This window comes from Falco punctatus (genome assembly GCF_963210335.1).
Source record: "Falco punctatus genome assembly, chromosome: 12".
Taxonomy (NCBI): domain Eukaryota; kingdom Metazoa; phylum Chordata; class Aves; order Falconiformes; family Falconidae; genus Falco; species Falco punctatus.
Genome location: NC_137592.1, coordinates 2907700 through 2929826, shown reverse-complemented (window position 1 = coordinate 2929826; position 22127 = coordinate 2907700). Strand labels below are relative to the sequence as shown.

Sequence of the window (22127 nt, the reverse complement as noted above, 5' to 3'; positions counted from 1 at the left end):
GTGTCTGTGAAAGAAAAAAAAGACTTACAAAAATAATACAGTGATAAACCTATCACAGCACTCACTTTAAAAGCAAAATGTAATTGGATGAGTGCTGCATGTAAGGCACGGATGCTAGCAGTACTATTTTTAGACGTGCCAAGTGACAGTTCGTGCTTACCAAATGTAGGCAGCTGTTCTTGCTTTAGTATAGGCCTGGAATACTTGCATTAAATGCGTGAGATTATAGTTCCATGTTGTATAAAATAAAGCTTAAAACCATTTCCGTGAGGAAAAATGCTGCTTGGCAGGGTTCTTCCTGAGAATTGGCTAGGGTTTGGTGGGGTTTTTTATGTGCTGTGAATATCTCATGTATAAGTTAAAGCCAGAAAGCTGCTTCTAGTAATGCTTTTAATCTTTTCTTTTACTTCAGAAAGAAATGCAAATTACCTGTTTCTGATCAGTTGGAGAATAGAAATCAATTGCATTGTGTGCCCTTTTGGACTGAAAATTACAAATCAGTTTTTCAGTGACTTCTAACACTGAATTTCCATTTGAGGAATTTACAATGAAACCAGATCCGTGTGTCATTAAGCTGAGGCTGATTTGGTAGTTCTCCAAATGGAGTTGAGACTAGAGTGAGGAAAAAGGCTTTGTGTGCTGCTTAACTCTGGTCTGGGAGATACTAGCTTGGGGATTTTTCTTATTGATTACTGAGAACAAAAGACTTGAAAATGGGTTGCTAGAGGCTGTCTGGCATTAATGGTATGCTTTAATTCCAGCAATTTACCTCTGTTTCTGGTGTTTTGGAAACTGTCATACACATGAGTTACTGTCCACATTCCTTATAACTCGCTTCAGGTAAAATGCCTTACTACTTGTAGTAAGTGATTTCTGATGAAGCAGTAAGAAGTCGTTATCAGTGGAGACCCTTTAAAACTGTATTACAGAGGAGGGGGTGTCTCATTTACAGAACTAATACTGTCTGCAAATGGAGACAAGTAAGGCTCATACTTAATGTGTCACATGATATGGGAGCAGCACCCAGATTTGAATGTATGGCTGCTCAAATTGCAGCATTTAAAAATAAATACAGTTTCAGTATTTGTAGCAAATAGGAAGAAAGGAGTTTTTCCCAAAATTTCTGCATGATTTAGGAGCACAAAATCCACCAACTTTTTTGACAAGACTAGTAAAAATCTCACCCAGGTGTTGTGGATACTTGCAGCTCGATTGAGGTTTACGGTTTACAATGATTTTTAGGTCAAGCTCACAATTTTGTTCCTAAGTTGCTTTTACATGCTAAACTTGCTTAACATAAGGTGTACAGAGATGCTAACAAGACACTTTTGTGATTAGAGACAAAGCCAAAGAAACAAAAGAAAATGTTAAATTTAGTGATTATGGCCTGTACAAAAGGAATTCTGCTATGACTTGATTATTTTATTTTTTTTTTTTTTATTTTGTCAGTTTAACCACAGCCAGCAGCTAAGTAACATGCAGCTGCTTGCTTACACACCCACTGCACTCCCCCTAGGTAGAATGAGGAGGAGAATCAGGGGGAAAAAAGGTAAAACCCATGGGCTGAGGTAAGAACAGTTTAATAATTGAAATGGGGGGGAAAATATAGTAGATGACAAAAAGAGGAATAAAACCCAAGAAAGACAAGTGATGCACAATACAGTTGCTCACCCCACGCTGACTGATGCCCAGCCAGCCCCCAAGCAGCGACCGGCAGGCCCCAGCCAGCCACACACACCCACCCACCCCACCCCGGTTCATATACTGAGCCTGTCGTTCTGTGGTATGGGATAGCCCTTCGGCTCAGCTGTCCTGGTTACGCTCCCTCCCGGCTCCTTGTGCACCTCCTCGCTGGCCAAGCATGGGAAACTGAAAAGTCCTTGGTTTAGAGCAGGTGCTGCTTAGCAACAACTGAAACATCACTGTGTTATCAACATTATTCTCCTACTAAATCCAAAACACAGCACTGTACCAGCTGCTAGGAAGAAAATTAACTCTCTCCCAGCTGAAACCAAGACAGATCTTTACAAACATTAAAGAACAGTTGTCTTGCTTAGAGCTTCATGTGATTGACAGGGGAAATAGAGTGCAGCTTTGTAACATGAAGAGAGCCAGCGGAATAACAGGTCAACAGGGTGCACAGGTAGGTTGGGCTGCAACTTGACAGGACTTCAAGGTTTGTGGTGTTCCGAGAGCAGAGCAGGAGTGTCGCCTCCTTCCGTTGGCTGTTGGCTGCTCTATCTCCCACCCCATATGTTTGTGGAGTCACGTGGTGAACCACAACCAGAATCTGATCTGGCTGGCTGCTTAGTTTTCATTCTATTTTTTTTGTGCAGTAGTTGTCAGTGGCATGCAGAAAACTGGGCTGGTTCTGTACGTGGCCATGCAGAGGAAAGGAGTGGAACTGAGTGCTGGTGAAGGGGTGAGGCTGTTTCTTTCCACAGCAGTTTTGGTGGGTGATAAATACAAAGATGTTCATGCAACTGTAACCTGGTTCTGTCTGTAGAACTTCAGGAAGTTTCTACTAAAACATGAATTAAATATTTGGGTAAAATATTTTGCGTTACGAAAATGATGGCTTTTAAGTTTCTGACCAGAGTTCTCATCTTTCCAGAGCTTGCTGCTCAGTACAGTTTCCCTACAGAAATAATTGGGAAAGGACTTCAGCTTCTGAAACACAGTGAAATTGCACTAGAGCCCCAGTGGCATTTTGATGTTGTAACTCCAAAGGGATTAAGCAGACTTTTTCCCTACAGAGGCTACTGAGTATTTAATGTTGGTGCATTACCACCTTTTCATCCTGTGAGAAATAATAGTCAAATTTATTTTAAAATTTTCTTTTACAGTCATTCAGAATAAAAAAAGTGTTCTGAATTGTGATATACTATTTTACAATTGGCTTTGTGATGTTTAAGATGAGAGAGGATTACTAAACTGATGATGTAATAGTAATAATTTTTCTGTAATGTATCTTGAGTTCTGTATCTAATACATTGTTGCTATTAACAAGCAGTTTTGATGCAGAAGAGGAATTTTTTCTTGTGAAAATCTGATCAGCTGTGGAAGTAGAAATTGTGAAGAGTGAGTTTTATTTCGTCTCACCATGAAGTGTTAAACTAGACTAGATGCCCCTGCCCAGTTCTGTACTCAGCAATGGAGAACGATGTTTGCCAGATTTGAATCCACCGGATGCAGCAGCACCTCAAAACAAACAAATCTGCAGTGGATGTGTTAGGTCATTACCTATGACTTGTGCAAGGGTGCAGTTTACTTTAAACAGTGATGCTAAAAATGGCATGATACTGTGTTCTCTCATGAGGGTCACTTAAGGAAAATATAAACTTACTTTACAAATGAAGTACTTTGCATTGGAGCACACTATTATAAACTCCCGCTGATGTGAAACCAAATGAACTGTTAATGACTCTTGAGCAGTGCCTTTGACTCTTACCAGGTTTGCAAAGATAAAACGGTTTAGAGATCTGTTAGTGTCTTGTCCTTTGTCCTAACAGAGGATCTGAATAAGTCCCTTCAGTGAGCAACATCCACAAAATGCACAAAAATAAAATGAAATGAAGCACAAACTGCTGTGGTTCTGGTGCAGAACACAGCACGGTAGTTGAAGAGATTAATTCTGACATTGCTGAAGGGCAGAATTGTTCATAAATTTTAGCAATTACGTTGGAGGTAATCCTAATAACAGTAATACCAATAATCTGAAGTCCAGTGCAGAATCTGTGCTAAAATAACCTATTTCTAGTTGTTATTTCAGCTGTGGTTTGACAGTGAGATCGCAAGTTCCATTCTTGATGACTCTCAGCAGTCAAGTGAATGATGTTTTACTGTTTTCGTATGGATGCAAAAGGTAACTTGTTCTAATCTCTTACCTTTTTTAAATTTTAGTTGTTGACCTCCTTTACTGGCGAGACATTAAGAAGACGGGAGTGGTGTTTGGTGCCAGCTTGTTCCTGCTGCTTTCATTAACAGTGTTCAGCATCGTGAGTGTGACAGCTTACATTGCCTTGGCCCTGCTTTCTGTGACCATCAGCTTTAGGATATATAAGGGAGTTATCCAGGCAATCCAGAAGTCCGATGAAGGCCACCCGTTTAGGTGAGATTTTTCTTTTAATTAAGAAAAAGTGTGTTGTTTCGGGGAACGGCAGTTTTGGTGCCATTAGAAGCAGTAGATGACATATGCCGTAATATGTTGCATAATAATGTAAATAGTCTGTACTGAAAAATCTGTTACCCAGCCTGTGACTACTCTTCTTTCAGCTTTTCTCAGTAGGCATACACAGTGGTAAAGAAAACAAAATGAGGTTTCCTTTGGAATGCTAGGGTTACATTACAAAAAATTAAGTACTTGAATCAAATGAAGTAATAAGTGTTTTAGAATGGCATAGTCTTCAGAATGTGAACCAGTGGCAGATGATGTACAAAATCTAAAGAATACCCAGCAGATGTAGCACTTCCAATGCAATATATGTAGCAAAAATCAGCATAAATGTCACAGGGAATATCTTTATCTTTTTGGAACTTGTTTTTTAAGAATACTCTTAAAATGAGATGTTTTACTATGAAGCAGCAATAGCTGTGTTCTCCAAATGCAAGGGTGCCTTGTCATCAGCAGAATGTTCATTGCAGCCTGCTCAGATCAGAAATCCAGAAAATTGGACTCTGAATTCTAAGGCTTGAGGAGTTGAATCATAGGATTGGTTCAGGCCCTCAGAGAGGACCTCTGAGCTCTTTGTGATGAGTGAGCCAAGTCCTTGGGGCATGTCATGTGTGCATTTCCTGCGGTGTGGGAACACGGTATCCATGGCATCCATCCTTTCCTGCGGCGAGTATGGTGGTGCCCACTGTTGCAGAGCTGCATCTTAAGAGAAGTAAAAACTGATTGATGTGTTATTACTATGTGCATGTTTCCTCTTTCCATGCCAGCCCTGTTTCACACTGCTCAGACTGGCTTCTCTCCTCTAACTGATCAGTGAAGCAGTTCAATCTCAGCTTCCCTTGCCCCTTTCAGAAACTCCCGCATGCCTTCCTATTTACAGCTCTTTTACTAATTTTGTGGTGTTTCTAATTATTCTCATTGTTTTCCTCTCATCTTCAGTAAAGCGGGCAAAATGTTTTCTTGGGTTTACCTCCATTCCTCCCTGACTACGTGTAGTGGACCATGTACCCAGAGAAAGCCAGTCTGTGCCTAGAACAGCTGTGAGAAAAACTGGGAAAAGAGGGAGTATTGGCTTTCAAGCTTAGATCTAGTATAAAAAAAAATACATCTGAACAATTGGCAACCATATTCAGTATAGCAGTGTGAAATACGTATATTCTTGTAAACTCAGGTTTCTGGGTTTGTTTTGGTGGGGTTTTTTAACCATCAGGGCCCTGTATGGCTCTTGTCATTCACCATCATTAGGGTGAGTAATTCCCAGCAAAAATCCTGTTGGAGCTTCTACCCAGTAGTGTTCGTCAGTATCCAAACAGCATTTCCAGTTTACCAGTCAAGTTCTTTCTTTGCAAGAACAGGCAGAACTTTTCCTACCTGAGCTCTTTCTGCAGTTTATTTCTAAAAATACTAATTTTCATAAGAAGCTTCCAGACATTTTAGTCCAACGTACGTGGTTGCTTACTTTTTATCTGTATAGCTTCAACTACAAGAAGGGTATTTTTAGTTGAATTTAGTTTGGCAGTGAAGAGCACATCCATGAGATCAGTTTCATGTATGATTCAGGTACCGACTGTCTGGCTGATGAGTTGAGAAGGGTGTGCAGATTCAAGCCAAGTGTGGATGGCAGAATGTAGCCTTGAAATGGCTGCCCTCTGTAGTTACCATTTAAAGTATTTTCATTTGTGCCGGACTTGCCACAAAGCCATGTTTTAGCTTCACCTTCAATGATGTACATAGGAGCCTCCACTGTGCGTTTTTTATTTAAAAAAAAAAAAAAAATCAAAACCACCCCAAAGCAGAAATGAAAGTAAAAGTTTAACAACTGTAGTAACTGTAAAATGAGCGCCGTTACAGATGTGCTGCATTGCTCCATCCCTCTCCAACATGCAAATTAGATAAATTATTCTCAATTTCAAGATACTAAATTGCGATAGCCGCTGCAGATACGGATAAGAGTAACACTGTAGTGTAAAGAACGCTTAGCCAGATAGGAGCTTATATCTTTCTATTAAAAGAACTGCTGTCACTAACTGTAAGGATTTTTTTTTGGTTCTATTTTTTTAAGCAAATGATGAAAGACTTGCTCATTTTACTGTGCCTTAGTGTGTTTCTTACAGCATAATGGTGACTTCAGAACGGCCTTCCAGTGGTATGAATGAATATGTTACTTGTGCAGGATTTTTTCAGTTTGAAAAATGAAATACCAAGTCTGGTAGAATATCAGGCTGCCTAATACAACAGCAAAACCTGAGAATAACACACACAATGCCCCCCAGCCTGGCTGGCTGTCATTGTTGTAAGTGTTCTAGATTACAGCATATGCTGAGGAGTAGGAAGAGCCTTCATAGACCAGGCAGCGTATGGCCAGTGGTGCTGGCTGCTGGCTGCTCGCGAGCCTGGTCTGGTCACACCTGCGTGTCAGCCAGTGCGCCTTTTGTGTGTAGGCCAGGTAAGACTGTGTGTGACTTAATAAACGCACTAGCACAACATAGGAGTAAGAAAGAAACGTTTTTTCTTTTCTTCTAAGAGGTTGTAGGGTTGGGGTTTTTTTGAGGTTGGCTTTTACTTTCTAAGAGTAACTTAGGTTAGTTCTGTTCTATCCTTTTGGCATTCCTGATGAGGGAAGGTTTCTGTTTTTATAACATAAAAAGAAGGTATGTTGATATTGCATATATAACATATATATATTTGATACGCTTTGACAACAGTCTTTACAGTAAAGTCTCATAAGCCCTTCTTTCTTGCAGGGCCTACTTGGAGTCTGATGTAGCTGTGTCTGAAGAGCTTATTCAGAAATACAGTAACGTTGTGCTTGGTCACGTTAATGGCACAGTCAAAGAGCTGAGACGTCTCTTCCTAGTCGATGACTTAGTTGATTCTCTGAAGGTAAGTTTGCTTCAGCTGTAGATACAGCAGCCTTGTGTAAATTCCTTGCTGACCTAGGTTAGCAAAGCCCAGTAGTCCTTGTAAACATGAATGAACAATAGCATCTTTGGCTCTGTATAAGTAAAGAATGAGTGTTAGTTTGCTTTTTGGAAGTAATAAGCCTTTTTGTTTTTCAAGAAGTATAGCCTTCTGTTAGCCACGGAGCTGAGTATAAAGTTCTGTGTGCAGTAATAGTGGGTGACTTTTTCTGCACTTTATTTTGACAGTATAATAAAAACAGATGGAAAACTGAAATAGGTTCTGGCTGCATGCAGTTCAGCTGTTAAACCTCCTCGCTAGTGCTCTTAATACAGGCATTCAGAATGTGTCACTAATATATATTTGTCCTTCTTGAAGACCTGAGTTTTGGGCTAGACTGCCACAGGTCTGGTTTGGTTTGGGTTTTGTGTTTGTTTCTGTCCAGAGACCAGCGTGTGGTTAGTGTACTGATCCTTGCCTTAAACAGGAGGAATTCCTGTGTCAGCTTCTTTTGCTGGGAGAGTTGGGGGCTGAGCAGTGCCCTTCTTTTACCAGGGAGGTGGACACTTGTTTCAGTCCCTGGGTTTGGGTGTGACTAGCTGCTGCTTCTAGTGATGCAAATCACTGAAATGGGTTTTGCAGGTTACCTTACCTAAAGTGTGCAATACTGCTTAACAGGTATCTTGAATATGTCCAAGTAATATTTAATGGAATTTATTGAAGGTGGCAGAGCAAAACTGACAGTGAAGAATAGTTATTAAGAAAAGATCTGGGGGAAAAAAGATAAAAATATTGGCTGAAACCCCTTCAACTTTGTTCTGTGAGAATTATATTCTCTCCTTTTAAGCTAATCGTCTTTCTTCATTTTTCAAACAATTGTTTCCTTTACTGAGTATGATGTGTTGTCCATTTCTTTTTCAGTTTGCTTAATCTTCTTGAAATAGTTGCATTTACCTTCCAGTAAATCCCTTACGTACTGCTTTATAAAGTCCTTTGAGTTGTGGGGTTGGGGGAAGGGCTTTCGAGTGACAGTTGGAGAAAAATAGGAAGGCTCTAGAAGTCTTTGTTATATGTGTGGAATAGAAATCGGAGGCAGATCTTGGGATCTTACGCAGAGTTTCTAGACCCAGTTTCTTGTTATGCTGCAACTTGAACATAGAGTTTGTGCCAGGAAAGTTGTACCTGATGCTGTGCCGGTCTGTAGTGGGAGTCCTTTCCCTCTGGAGATAGGAAAGATTATAAGGCTGTTGGGTTGTTTCCTGGGGTCTGCTGTTCATGATAAAGATTAATTTTCTCAGAAGGGAAAGAGGAGAATGGGATATTAACCCCAAGGTTTAGTGTAATAATCTTCCTGATCCTAAAGGGTTGGCTGTAAATTTATTGGTTTTTTTTTTAGGGAGGTGGCTGTGCGTTCTTACTTTCTGGTCATTTTTCTGGATGTGATTGATATTGCTGCAGTCGTTTTATGGTAAAATGGCTTAAATAAGGCCATTACTGGCTGTGCCTTGCCAGTGTTTCCACACAGGGATTGCATTTTGATGGCTAAATCCTCTCGCCTGCTGCCCACCAGTCTGGTCTGTGAGAAGCTGTGTCTCACCTTCACACTGGAGTGACTGAGTACTTAGGATTCATCTCTGCAGCATCTCAAGGCCACAGCCTTGACCAAAAGAATTGCTGTTACATGGCTAGAATTGCATTTTGATAACTTACACGGGATGTGCAAGGGAGGAAGGGAACATATTCTTTGTTTATTGTGTTTAAGGGCATTGAGTTTCAGTGTTCAAAGAGAAGTTATTTTCCTTAAGTCATGTTTGGATCTGATTAAACAACAAGCATCACAGAAAAACTTGTACTCACAAGGTCACTTGTATTTCTTGAATAATTAAGCCCTTTGTGATATGTTCCTTCATCTGAGTTATAAGCATTTCCACACCATTTGTTTAGAGATCACAATCCCTTACAGTAAAGGAAGCAGCGAACAGCCAACTGCTGTTCCAGTTAACACTGTTTTAAAAATGAGGCCTTTCAGAGGAATTATGTTAGAATTAATTCCAGTCAGGATGTCTTTAAGGCACTAATCACTTTCCAAATACTATGGTATATAGGAAAGACATGTTTATTCAGCTGAACTAATTAATTCTTTTGACATATAAAATGTTTTATGTAGGTTATTTAGTCTTAATTTATCATAGCAGAGAGCAACCCTTATATGAAACCAGGGAATGCCAGGACAGTTCACAAGCACAAGCGGCTGATTTTGAAGGGTTTGTGCCAGAGCCTGAGGAGAACATTAAGATGCTGGGGTCTTACGTAATGTAATGGCCCTGGTTTAAAAATACCTTGGCTTGTGTAGTTTAAACATCTTCACTGTAGGAAACAGCATGTTTATGTATAATTAAAAGTTACAGAGCTTTAATTTAGAAAATGTCTGCAGGTCAGTTTATTGTGTGTAATAGTTCTGGCTGTAAAATGTCTTGTTAAGATTTTTTCTTTTTTTTATTAAACAATGCTTCAGTCATGGAAGTTTTAAAATGGACTCTAAATATTTATGCAGCAGCAGAAGTTCCTCACAGTTCTTGAGGAGCAATTCCAGAGCAGCCCTTGCCAGAGTCCCGGGGAACCTGCACTTTATCCTGATGGATAGCAGTCTAGTGCTGCTTCCCCAGCTGCGCGGTGGTAGCCATTCCAACAGTGGGGCACAATTGCTTTCAATTTTCATTGCTTAACTGATGTTTTGAGAAACAGAGCTCTTTGCCATATTTGAACTGTTTTAGAGTAATGAAACTGACACATGCACATCTTTGGATTTGCCATTACATTGCAGCATGCTTTGGGTACTGGGGAGTCAGTAATCATTGGAATGAGGTAGGCAAAAACTTGGTTCATTCCATTGGGTACACAGGGGTTTTTACTGGTTTACTGTATCGTAACATTCCGGCTGAGCTTGGGCCCTGTGCTTTCCTTGTGTCTCAAGTGTGTGGGAAGAGCAATATTATCTTTGTAGGTCAATCCTGGGATGCCTTCTGCTTTTTTTTCCATCTTAGAGCTTAAAGTGTTCAGACGTGTATTTCAGGGGTAAGCCTTTTTGCATTTGCAAGGTTCTCTTGAGTTTGTCTCATTTCTAAGGGGGAAAAAAAAGAGACCAGTACGTCAGTGTGGGATTGAGATCAGCTCCAGTCAGTCCCAGGAGTGCTGTTTTACCTGTCAGAAGGGTGTGAAGAGGGATGGAGTTGTGGGAGCTGGGGGGTCTGAGGTTTTTGCTGAACTTAATTTACTTTGGTAGCCCCAGCCTTCAAAGTAGCTGTCCCTCATGGATGCAGTAGAGAGGGGGGCGGCCTCGCTGGGCTCAGTGGTTCCCTCTCCCGCCCCGTGTGAATAAGTGAAGTGGATTAAAAGCTGCACGTGTACCACAGTTCGTCGTTAGACCCTGATGCTGCTCTGGAGAGACTTTTGGAGAAGCAGAGCCTGTGTCAGTCAAATGTTAACGCCTGCATTTTGATCTTTCTCAGGCTGTAAATTCAGTGCTCGCTAAATAGGATTGGATAGTTCTGTTAATTGTTGGACTTTGGGACTGGTTCATATCTGTTACCACTCTGCTTACATAAACTCACATTTTCTGCCTTGGTGATAACCTCCTGCAATATTACTGAACTGTCACCAGACTGGGGTGGTGCTTAGCTTCGGTAGTTGTGTTTGTGCAGGGAGATCCTGGATAGTTGTCACGATGCTTTGCTGTGTGCGCTTGAAGTCGACATACTTAGTTTATATGGACCGCGCAGTCTGCAAGGGAATTGTTCTGAATGGTCACAAACTTGGGGGCTTTTTGCTGTAGTAGAGGTTGCTGACTTCCCTCCCGTGGCTGGGGAGGGGGACGTGCTGCGTGCACCGGCTTGCTCTGAAGGGAAAATGCTTGCTCCATTAAAGTGCAGAGGGGCTGGCAGCCAGCTCTCACCCTGGCATTGTGGGGAGCAGAACTGGGCCAAGGTTTGAATGAATCATGAGGGAGTTTAGAGAAATCTGCTTTATTTTTCTTGATAAACCTGCCAAAATCCTTCAGCCGGAATGCAGTTGATGGTAACATCGCAGCCTTGCCTGAGGGTTAACTTTGTGCCCCTAGTGCTGCTTGCACTGCATCTGGGAAGAGCTGACAAAGAGCTGCATCACTTGCAGTTAATGCTCCTGCATTTTGAATGGGATCAGCTCTGAATGCAGCTCCTGAAGTAAACTTCATGTCAGTGCAGGGCTCATGCAATTAAACTCATAGTGATTGTCATGCCCTTTCCTGTTGTTGGCTGTTGATTTGGTTTGGTCTCTTACGATGGATTGGTCTCTTACTTCATCTTATGATAAGCTAAAGATGGGTGTTGGGGTACGTAACTTGGCTGCAGGCTAGAGCCCTGCCTACACCCGCAGTCCTTCGACACGCGGTTTTTTTCTTTCCAGTGCTTTGTATCCATTTTTTCCTTGCATGTTTCTCCAGCTTACCAAAGTGCTTCACCTTCGGTGGTTAATTGTGCCCAGGCTTTCTCTCTCTGATGCCAGCAGGAGCCTCCCACCATGTCTGTCCAGCTGTTGGCTAATTTGCAGTGTTTTGCACAGAAAATAACCAGATGTGCGTAGTTGATTAAAGAGCTAGGGGTCTCATCTGTGTGCTCCGCACAATACAGAGTGTAATTCAGTGCTTAGCCAGGACTAAGCACTGGCAAGTCCAGCGTTTCTGACATCCAGATCCTGGCTTCTGTTCAGCTCCTTACAAGCTGTGCAACACTAGAAGAAACTGGCTGATTTTCCTCAGGGAGGAATCCTACACAGAAATAGAGCTGGCAGCCTTCAGCCCCCTCCCACCCCGCTATAGGTCAGAGGTGTGCTTGGGACACTCTCCACCTGGCGGAAAGCTTCTGCAGACCCTTGTGTAAAGCTGGTGAAGCGCACAGGGAGCTCTGCAAGTGCAGTCAGCAGCATGGTGGTGGGGGAGGAACCCCCGCTGGGTATGAGTTAGGGGCTGGGACATGGAGCCAGAAATTGTGTCAGTGTGAGCAGTGAAGCAAAGGGACGGCTTTCCTTCTGAGTTACTCTAGGACTCAGAGCCAGCTTCCATTTTACGGCACTGTTCATTCCTCTGTCTCCTGAATTTTTTGATATTCAAAGCTCTCCTATGTTTTCTTTTAAGGGAAAAAAGCCAATCAAGCCAACCTTGCTACTTCACCTTCCACACAGGTTTTTCCCCTGGTGTGACAGAAACCTCTGCCTTGCCTAGTCAGCGCTTCACCGAGACCTTTGCTGAGCCAAGTGCGATTGTGATAGTTTGGTGCTGCTGGTTGCGCCACAGCCCAGAGCGGGATGCGCTTGTGTGCTGGCTGCGTGGTGTGCTGGCTGCTGCGCTGCCACGCAAACAAATGACCTGCTTCTTTCTGGCTCTGTCACCCAGTGCTGTGTCACATGCCAGCCCTTTAACCTCTCACTTGCCTGCCTAGTTCCGTCTTTTCAAAGGGTGGGAGGTAGGAATGGCGTTTGCCCATCGTTAATAAACGCGGAATTGGAAGTGCTGTATGAATGCAGAGGGCATCGAGCGGCCACTGAGTACTAGCAGTGGTCACTGCTGACTCGGGCTGAATTCAGCCCGATGACCTAGACTATCCTATTACTGAGCCCTTCAGCCATCATGTCGCTCATCTATAAATACGTGAGATGTGCAAGGGGGAAGTGGCGTTTGGGGCATTTTAGTTTCGTATGTGTTTTGAGAAGGCCCCTCACTGTTGTGACTGGTATGTTCTGGTGACACAGACGCCAGGCTGACATGCTGTTTTTTTCCTTTTTAGTTCGCAGTGTTGATGTGGGTATTCACCTATGTCGGTGCCTTGTTTAATGGTCTGACATTACTGATTCTGGGTAAGTGTTTTGAATTGTGTTAAATACTGGCATACAAAATAACTCTGGAAAAGCACTGAAGCTGCTCAGTACTGGAGGCTAAACTATTCCTGTGTTCTGGAGTGTAGTGAGATGTTACAGTTCTGTGTCCTGTTTCCAGGACCTTGATAACACTGCAGAACAGGCCATTTTGGATTGCCGAATTCCTTGAGATTGTCAGTTTTCCAGACCTTGTATCATTTGAAAGCAGTTGTGGTTGTGCTTGTCCCTATCAGGGTCAGCCTGACTCGAATACCATCGCTGCATTGAGCTTTGGAGGAGGTACAAAATTGCCCCTGGCTGTGTCCTGGCGCAGACACTTTTATTTCTTGCACCCCAGAGCAGGCTAGCCTCAGGTGGCAGAAACTGACTGATGCTGGCAGAGGCCTGAGCATCCTTTTAGAAGAATTTGCATAACCCACAGTGGAAAAGTGACCTGTGACTAGACTTACTGTACTGTTAATGAGACCTGGAGAACAGCCCAGCTTCTCCTTAAGAGGGATTATTTAAATTACCAGCCAACAGTTTTTGTACGTGGCTTAATTATATCTTTTTCTTGCAACCTTTTGAAAATAAATGTCAAGGTGTAGAAACTAGTCTTTGTTTTACCTGAACACCATCCCTTCCGTCTGTTCATACCTTTGATGTGCTCTTTTCCAGCTTTGATTTCACTCTTCAGTGTTCCTGTTATTTATGAAAGACATCAGGTGAGTGTTTAATGTGATTTGTGAAATGTTTCATAAAATTGGCTCCGTTGAAGCAAAGCTACAAGCAAGTAAAACCAAAATTTGTTTCAATCTTTGAAAATCTTTAAAGCCTTTAAAAGATAGGCCTTTAACCAGGAGTCAGTGCTGGGGCCAAGAAAATCAAGTTCACTTTGAAGTCCAGATTGCGTGTGCTTTCCCCTCCTCCTTTTTGGTGGAAGTGTAAGAAGGCTTCCCCAGCAAACAGTTAGAAAAAAAGCCCCATTAACCTGGAGGCCTCCTCTCCTGATCCAGCTTGGTCAGGGCTAAAAGAGCAGCAGGCAGGCAGTCCTGATGTAAGTACTTTTAAAACAATTTCTGAAGAAACCTCTTTGGAGCTGATCTTCAGGATTCGTGTCCTGAAGCCCTGTGGAGTTTGTAGCCCTGGCAAAAAGAGGAGGTGGGAGATGCCTGGCACAGTCCGGTGCCTCTCCAGTGGAGAGACTAATGTAAAAGTAAGAGGTAAGAAGGAGCCAAAATAAAATGCTTATGATTAAATTCTAGCCGAGCTTGAGCAGGGACTGTCTTCAGCAGGTCATAGCACAGGAGGGGGGAGGCCAGCTCTGGCTTAGCCGTTCCTTCTCCTCTTTCAAAAACAACGCTGCTCATGGAGGCCAGCCTGGGACTTGGGAAGGGAGGCAGAAAGGGCCAGAGCAGATGGCGGAGTCTCCTGGGCTCCTCTCCGAGCTCCCAGGAAAGGACAAAGTACGCTGCAGTGAAAGGAAATCCTGTAGCCCCAAGGAAAGATGACGGACAATTTGTGTGGCTTAGCTTGGTCTCCTCAATCCTCTTGACAAGCTGAAGGCTGCTCTCGGCAGGCATAAGCTGTTTACGAGGCCTGGCCCATCTAAGCAGCTTTCCTTCTCCACGCTGCCCGTCTGCCCCTCACCGAGGGCCCAGGTTGCGCGCCCTCGAGAAGAGGCAAGGGAAACGCTGGTGACTGTTCGGTGGAACGTGCAGAAGCCAGGGTGAATCTATTTGGGTATTTGCCTGCTATTCCCTGCCTTTGTGTGCACGCCTGGAGGCAGACGCTAGGTAGGGTGTGCTGAGCCTGAAGCCGCGGGAGCTCTGGCATCAGACTTGGAAATGAGCGTGGTTGAGCCCTTCCATCCGTCAGTGGTCTTCTGAGTGAGGCACACCGCGGTGCCTGCTCCCGAGCTGGCTCTAACACCTCTCATCTTCCATTCCAGGCCCAAATTGACCATTATTTGGGGCTCGTGAACAAGAATGTCAAAGACGCGATGGCTAAGTGAGTTGGTTTTTTTATGTTATTTCACTTTATAACGTTTACAGCTCTTGGTATGTCTGGTACTGCTGTGTGTAACAAATGCATTACGTGCGCTAGTCCTGGGAGGAGAACATCCTTTGTTTGATTTTGGAATGGTTCTGAAATCAGCTCCTTTCTTGCTGAGGCTGTTAAGTTAATCCTGTATTATTTCTGATAGAATTCTGTGTATTTGAAACCGCTCGTGAGACCCTCAGCAGTTGCACCCGAGGGCTAAACGAAGGAGAATTTACCAGTTTTGGTCACTGTGATTGTGATCTTTATGTGCTGCTGTTTTTAAGACTGTGTTGACACCTACCTGTTTTTCATTTGTTACTCAAACGCTGTTCTTTTTCCTCTCCTGTTCCTCTTGCAGGATCCAAGCAAAGATCCCTGGGTTGAAGCGCAAAACCGAGTAAAGAGCCTGAAGCAACTTATCGATAGGAAGTTCATCTTTTAAGGGGGAAAAAATACTCATTTGGATTTACATGGGGAGGGTCAGGGAATAGCAAACCCCTTGACATTGCAGTGCAATTTCACAGATCTTTATTTTTTAGCAACGCAGTGTTTAAGGAAAAATAACTGTTTTGACTGCCATGTGTTTCATCATCTTAAGTATTGTAAGCTGCTATGTATGGATCTAAAACTAATCATCTTTCTTTATCCTGTGTGCAGCACTGGCTAATACAAAAGATTTGAGAAAGCTGTACATTTTGCTTCATCAGAGGTAGTCCCTGCTGCGTTCCAGAAGAGGTAGTGCAGGTGGAGCGGAGGGTAACACTTCCCAGTTTGTGCACTGTGTATGGTCTGTGTAGATTGATGCAGATTTTCTAAAATGAGATGTTTTAGAAGAATATACCATTTTAGCAAGTTTTGAAAAATCTTGCCTTTTTGGTATGAGTATAGCTGTATTGTGATTTTATTGTTTTATCAATTGCCAATATATATATATATATATGTGTTTCACAAAGCTTAGATCTTTCAGCTGCTCCACAGTGCTTCGTACTTCAGAGAATTGACTGATTTCTGGACTAGCTCCATAGCACACAAGCTTGAAAAACTAAAACGTTGTCTGTAAACACTAGCATCTGTTTAAAACAACAAAAGAGACATGAACAAAGGAACCTCCACATACATTAAAAGATAATTACAGCATACACTTTGTTGCACAAACGTACAGTAGTTGATTTTGAGCAAATCTACAGTCTCTCAAACTCTGATAATCTGTGGACCGATTATCTAATGCTGCAACTGTTGTTTGGAAACTTAAAGCCTTGTTATGCAAGAAATGATAAGTGAAAATTTATACACTTGCAGTTTAAGCTGTATTGAACTAAGTCTGTGGAATGCATTGTGAAATGTAAAGAAAAAAACCAACAAAAAAGCAAAAAAAAAAAAAAAAACAAAAACAACCCCACCAACCAAAACCCCAAGTATCAATAAAGCTTATAGACATAAAATGATATTGGTATTTTGCTTTCTTGAGGCAAGTTTAATATATTTGTGTTTATTTTGTTTAACTTCATAGTGATTAAATAGCCATTGTACATGGTGGTGGAAGTACTAGTTTGTCAGACGTATAGCAATGTGAGTAGGTGGATTTCCCAGGATCCCTTTTCTTTTCATATGTGCAGTGTGAAGCAGTTTGTTCAGTTCCATTGCAGAGCTGATGTCCCAGGGAGCCGTGTTGGCCGGTGATGCTCAGTTCGGCGTGTGGTTCATGTAGCGCAGATTCCCGCCGGCAGCGAGGAGGCCACTGTGCTGAATGCTCAAGGCCCCCATTGTTACCGCTGCCAGCTGTGCCGACAGCTCAGTGACACGGAGTGTCAGACGCCACTTAAGTGTTGTGAGTAGTTGGTGATAGAAAATTGTGAAAGACTAAATTTTAGATTCTGCTAAACAAAGTGAAGATCCTTGGTTTCTTTTATTTTTGAGACAGTAATGTATGATGCCATATTCTAGTTTGAAGGAAATGGTGAAGCAAGTCCCAATAATCTTTTCAGATCAACTTGCTGAATCTGGTTTGAGACCTGGACATTGAAAACTTGTATCCATATTTCCTTGAGACACAGATTTTGAATGAATGGCATCTTGATCATTGAAAAATAAATTCATGCACTAATATCTTAGCCTACAGTATGATACATCATTACTTCCGAACATTTTATACTTACACCCAAACCATATAAACATACAAATTTTAAGTGTTTTCCTGACAAGACACTATTGCTTTAAGATATTTTTTCACATCACCATTGATCAATGCATTCTGCCACACAACTGGTTTTATTTGGGATACAATCAGTGTGAAAGGAAGGCAAACGTTATTACAACATAGGCAAAGAAGGTGCTCACTGACATCACCACCTAACATGATACATTATATGATCAAGAAGGTTTCTTTTTTTAAAAAAAAAAAGACTGCATAGGGACTCTTATTGTGTATCTGACAAACTGATCTTCTGTATAGTAATATAAGGCATTAATAAATACAATTTTAAAAAAAGGTGATTCTTTGAGGTTGCTGAAGCACTTTTGTGTGTTGAATGTACATTTAACTGGTTACTACTTGCAGCCAGCAGCTACCTTTTTATGCAGTGGGCGCCAGGAGTGGATTGGCAGGAAGTTTCCAAGTTTCCACAGTTCAAAATAGTATTTTTCCTGAACTGGGACTAAAGCACTATTTAACATTCCTTTTCAAAGACTAAACGTAAGTCTAAATGTTTTCTTTTGGCCTTTATTTTTCTCGGTTAACAGTCTTTTAAATAGAAAGGTAATTTCAAAGTATCAGAAATTGCTACAATCTTTTCTTCTGACATTGCCTGCATTTTCTGTTCCTTTCCCTAAACAGTTTAATTGGAAAAAGTGGAACTTACTTTTGCTGTCTCCAGTTCCACTGTCCCTGTAGTTTTTGCTTTTGACAAAATGTTCTTTAACAAATGTCGAAAGGCTTTACTGGTCTTTTGTGAACATCAGCTCGTAGTTTCCACTTCCACAGGGAGGCAACTCTCACCTCAGCTGCCTGCTGCCCACAGCCCGGTCCCCGATGAGGGGGCTGCACGAGAAGCAGTGATGGGGGAGAGGAGCCAAAATTTAGCAAAGATCATGCTTTTCTCGAGGACAGGTAAAGGTTCTGCTATCAGGAGGGAGTTATGTTCTGCTTCTGAGCAGGATGGGACTAGCTGCCTGCTGGAGGGTACATGCAGTCCCCGCTAGGGAGGTACCAGGTGTTCCTTTGGGCATCTTCTGGAAGCCCCTCCAGAATGGGAAGTGATGATTCCTGGAGGCTTTCAAACCGCTTCTAAAATACAAATACACTACGTGGCCACTGCCTGTAGAAATAGTTACCTATAAAGCACATTTTCCCATAGACGGGGATTGTGCCGGAACTCTTGGGGAACAATTTCCTCAATATTTGTGTTAAAATTTCTTTAACCAAGTCTCACCGTACTCCTTCTCCCTCTACTCACCGTTTGAGTTAAGCTTCAAATTCTGGCTGCAGTCGAGCTACTACCATCACGAACCAATTGTGAACAGCCTATCAAGAGGTGTAATGCCGAGAGGGATTTGTCCTTATAAGAGCACGTAGCTTCTTGCTGTTGGAAACGTTTTGGAATTCACACGTGAAGGTATTTATTAAAAACCAAAGCAGAAAGCAGGGATAATGTAGGTACACAGCTGGAAAAGGTGTTAATGGTTAGCCCTCCTCCCTGTGAAAGTTATAGCACCGTATGTTGAAAGCAATTGGTGGGAGGTAAGACTGTAGCCCATACTACTAGAAAATTATTCAAAGGCACTTCATGGATAGAAAATTTTGCCAAATACATACATTTAAAAACAAAATGGACTTAAAAAATGATACTTTGCTCCTTCGATTACTGAAAGCTGAAGTGTGAACCCCAGCATGCTGATTGAAAGCTTGCAGTTTTACTCTGCACCAAATTTGAGTTTTTAAGAAGCAGGTGTGGTTAAAAGACACCAACTTCCTTGAACAAATGTTCAAACCATAAATTTTGAAATTATGCAAATTGTGAAGGGCCCAGCCTTTTCTCAGCGTGCTCCCTTTTCAGACATGGGTTGAATAACACAGTATTAGGCAAAAGCAGCTTCGTGAGTGAACTGTTCATCACTTTGGCCTACCCAGGTTACAGAAGGATGCCCTTTCAAACTTCAGCTTCCTTCTCAAGGATATTGGTCTTTCAAATGCAAGATCACATTCACATTCAGTAAATTTGTACGAGTAATCTGAAAATGTGTAATCCATGCAGCATCGTATGGAAATTACAGCAGCTGGAGGGGTAGAGGCATTCATGGCTGTCCAGTCCAGAGCAGTCCCTTGGTGGTGGCAGTAACAGCGGCAGAAGAGTCTCCTTTCAAAGGCATCGCCATACAAATACACTACAAGGAAATTGAGGACATCATACTTACTTTTCTGAGTAACTTGATGACAACCTCCAGCATGCCATACCGAGAGAGGGGTTGCATTACATACATACATACATGATCATAAATGTAGATTTACCAGCAGGATGCCAGGTAAAGCAACGTGAAGCCCTGGAGTTCCTCGAGTGCACTTTGCTCGGGCGAGAGTTAAAGCATTGTACCTAGTGCGCGTGCAGGCTTCGGTGAAGGCCTGCAGCTTGGAAATGGTTATTTTACTCTGTATCCTTACGCTTTGCATCAGATCCTCACCAGAACTACATTGTCTAAATTAAGGCAGCTGATAAGCTTTTCTGCGTTTATGAAAGTTGCAGCCTGCAGGGTGGGAGTTGAGGTAAATGCAGCCTTTGTTCCTGTGCAGCCGCCCTTTGATCCGACAGAGCTCCCTGCTCTCCCACTGCGCAACCACTTTTGCAAGGGTTTGTTGGTGTCCCCACCCCCCACCCCCCTCCTTTCTTTTTCTCCCAAAGTGGAAAATGATAACATCTATTTCGGGGTGTGGGGTGCTGCGTTACCAGCAGGCTTGCGCAAAAGACTGTGAATATGAAATCTGAAGAACAGCTCATCTCACGCAGCAAGAGTTAGATCGGCTGCATGGTCTGAACAAACCCAGGGTAAGGGCAGTATCTCTGCTGCAGGCGCTGCAGCTCCCTGAGGGCAGCCTCCTGTCAGGGAACACACATCAGTATGGAGGCTGCTTCTGGGAAAGGTGCAGTCTTGTTCACTGGCAAAAATGACTTGGTCCTGCAGTCCTGGCTTTTATTTTTCCTGCCAAGTAAGCAGTTATAAATACTTGGTTCTTGAATGCAGCTTCCTGATACTTGCTCCTGTGAGAATTTGTGCCTTTTCGTTTCCTACCTTGTTGCTTTTCAGTTTTTCTAGTGTGACGTTTTGCTGTTGTAATTCCTCACCTTCCTGCTCCCTGTTTTGCTTGACAGTACTGTCCTTTTTTTTTTTTTTTTTTTTTCCCCACTTAAGGAAGGAAAAAAAACCACCCCAAAACACCCCAACACAAACTTAAGGCACCTTTGGACAAGCCTCCTGTTATTTGAAATGTCTTTCTAAATCTTATCTATCCTTGTGTTCAGCTGGAATTCCTGGTCTACCCTTTGCTGGGCAGGAGCTATTCAGTTATTTTTATGTGACTGGCGCTCCACCAGCTGTCTTTGTCTCACCTAACTGTTCTTCAGCCACACCAAGGGGCTCCTGCACCAGCAGCCAGGACCGAGGGCCTGCCTCCTCTGCCCTCCCCCAGGGAGGAAGGCAAGCAAGGAGCTACCGGCAGGTGCCTGGTAAACACAGAAACCCAAATGCAAGGTACCGTACCCAGTAGAGATGACCTTGTGAATGGCGCCAAGGTGGCAGGAGCAAATTGGGTGTAAGTGACCATAAAATACAGCCATTCCAGTCAGAAAACCAAGCTGAAACCGTCACACATCAGCAGGCTTCAGTGAATGTGACGTGGGCGAGAAAGGTGTTCAATGCATCGCTCTGGGTTTGGCATAGAAAAGTACAGCCCAGGTTTTTGATTATTTTAAAAATAAATAAGCAGTTACCTGCAGTCATCTCCTCCTGTACTTACAACGTACTTGTCATCATGAGAAAAGCGTATGTTGGTGACATGCGCGGAGTGCCCGAAGTACCGCTTGTGTTTGGCCTGTTGGGCAAAGAACAGAAGTTCAGGAATTGGTGGGGCAGCGCTGCCTTGCGGAGTTATAAAGTTGCCTCCGAGTACAGACGAACCCCCCCGGCGCAGTGCTGGTGCCGGGAGCCCGCAGCAATCCCAGCTCAGCAATCCCAGCTCGGCACCGGCCTTCCTGGGCAGCAGCTACCCTGTCACCTGCGAGCTGATCTGGGGACAGCTGTGCTCCTGCACTCCCAGGCCGGCGCTGGCCGGGAGCTGCCTGGAGATGAGCCGTGGGACCGTGTGGTTTGAACATCTTGAAATCCTGTGCTAAGGAGTCTGAACACGGGGAGAAGGAAGCTGTTTAGATTAAAATAAAATATCCACTTACAAATTTTTCTGTGCATGGGAAATCAAACAGTTTCACCAGACCAAAGTCATCTCCTGTGACTATGTTTAGGCCAGCGTGGGTCACACATGCACAATTGACATCTGCTTTATCTGCATTTCGCGGCCAAATTCCAATGACTTCGTCTCCAAGAATGCTGTTCCAAAACCAAGTTAAAAAAAAGAGCGTAAGACTTGCTGCTGCTCAGTAACAAACACAGCCCAGTAAAAAAAAATTTGCTGCCTTTGAGATCAAAGCCTTTTTCCCTCTAAATCATTGCACTGAACGCGATCTCATCACTGGGGAAGACCACATGAATACCCCTTTGTCGTGTGGCTCCCAAATCATCTCCAGCCGAGATCCTAAGGTTTACTTCCTGCAAAACCACTCGCACCATTTTACACAAGCAGGCTGTGCAGCTATGCTGCCCTCCCCTCCTTATGGACAAGTACATGCCCTCCCACGGTGATTTTTGGCAGCGATGTTCTTTTCTCAGGGCCAGGAGTTCTTGAATGAGGGGGTGCTTGTTTGGACGTAGGGTATTTCTTAAAATGGCTGTTCTTCCTTAGTTTAAGTTCCTTTATAATCATTCCTCTTTACCTGCATCTTGCCTGCCGGGGCGCGCCTGCCCCACTCCCACAATCTGTCAAGAGTCCTTAGGAAAGAGTAATTTGGGGCAGATTTTT

General features: G+C 43.0%; 2 protein-coding genes across 14 annotated transcripts in view; one reads left to right on the top strand and one right to left on the bottom strand.

Moving 5' to 3' along the window:
* The window catches only part of RTN4 (reticulon 4), a 47182-nt gene extending 30728 nt beyond the window's left edge, over positions 1-16454 (top strand). For all 10 annotated transcript variants that reach the window (XM_080408061.1, XM_080408059.1, XM_080408060.1 and 7 more), the window contains 6 exons: positions 3904-4111; positions 6919-7057; positions 12895-12964; positions 13643-13689; positions 14916-14974; positions 15366-16454. In XM_080408061.1, coding sequence (XP_080264187.1) covers positions 3904-4111; positions 6919-7057; positions 12895-12964; positions 13643-13689; positions 14916-14974; positions 15366-15408 — 566 coding nt within the window. In that variant the 3' untranslated portion in view covers positions 15409-16454. The remainder of the gene's footprint in view (positions 1-3903; positions 4112-6918; positions 7058-12894; positions 12965-13642; positions 13690-14915; positions 14975-15365) is intronic.
* The window catches only part of EML6 (EMAP like 6), a 120385-nt gene continuing 114545 nt past the window's right edge, over positions 16288-22127 (bottom strand). For 3 of the 4 annotated variants that reach the window (XM_080408049.1, XM_080408056.1, XM_080408048.1), the window contains 3 exons: positions 21445-21641; positions 20986-21086; positions 16288-19387 (listed from right to left, as the gene is read on the bottom strand). In XM_080408049.1, coding sequence (XP_080264175.1) covers positions 19363-19387; positions 20986-21086; positions 21445-21641 — 323 coding nt within the window. In that variant the 3' untranslated portion in view covers positions 16288-19362. Of the gene's footprint in view, positions 19388-20985; positions 21087-21444; positions 21645-22127 lie in introns of all 4 variants that reach the window. The other variant, XM_080408055.1, reaches the window with a different exon arrangement.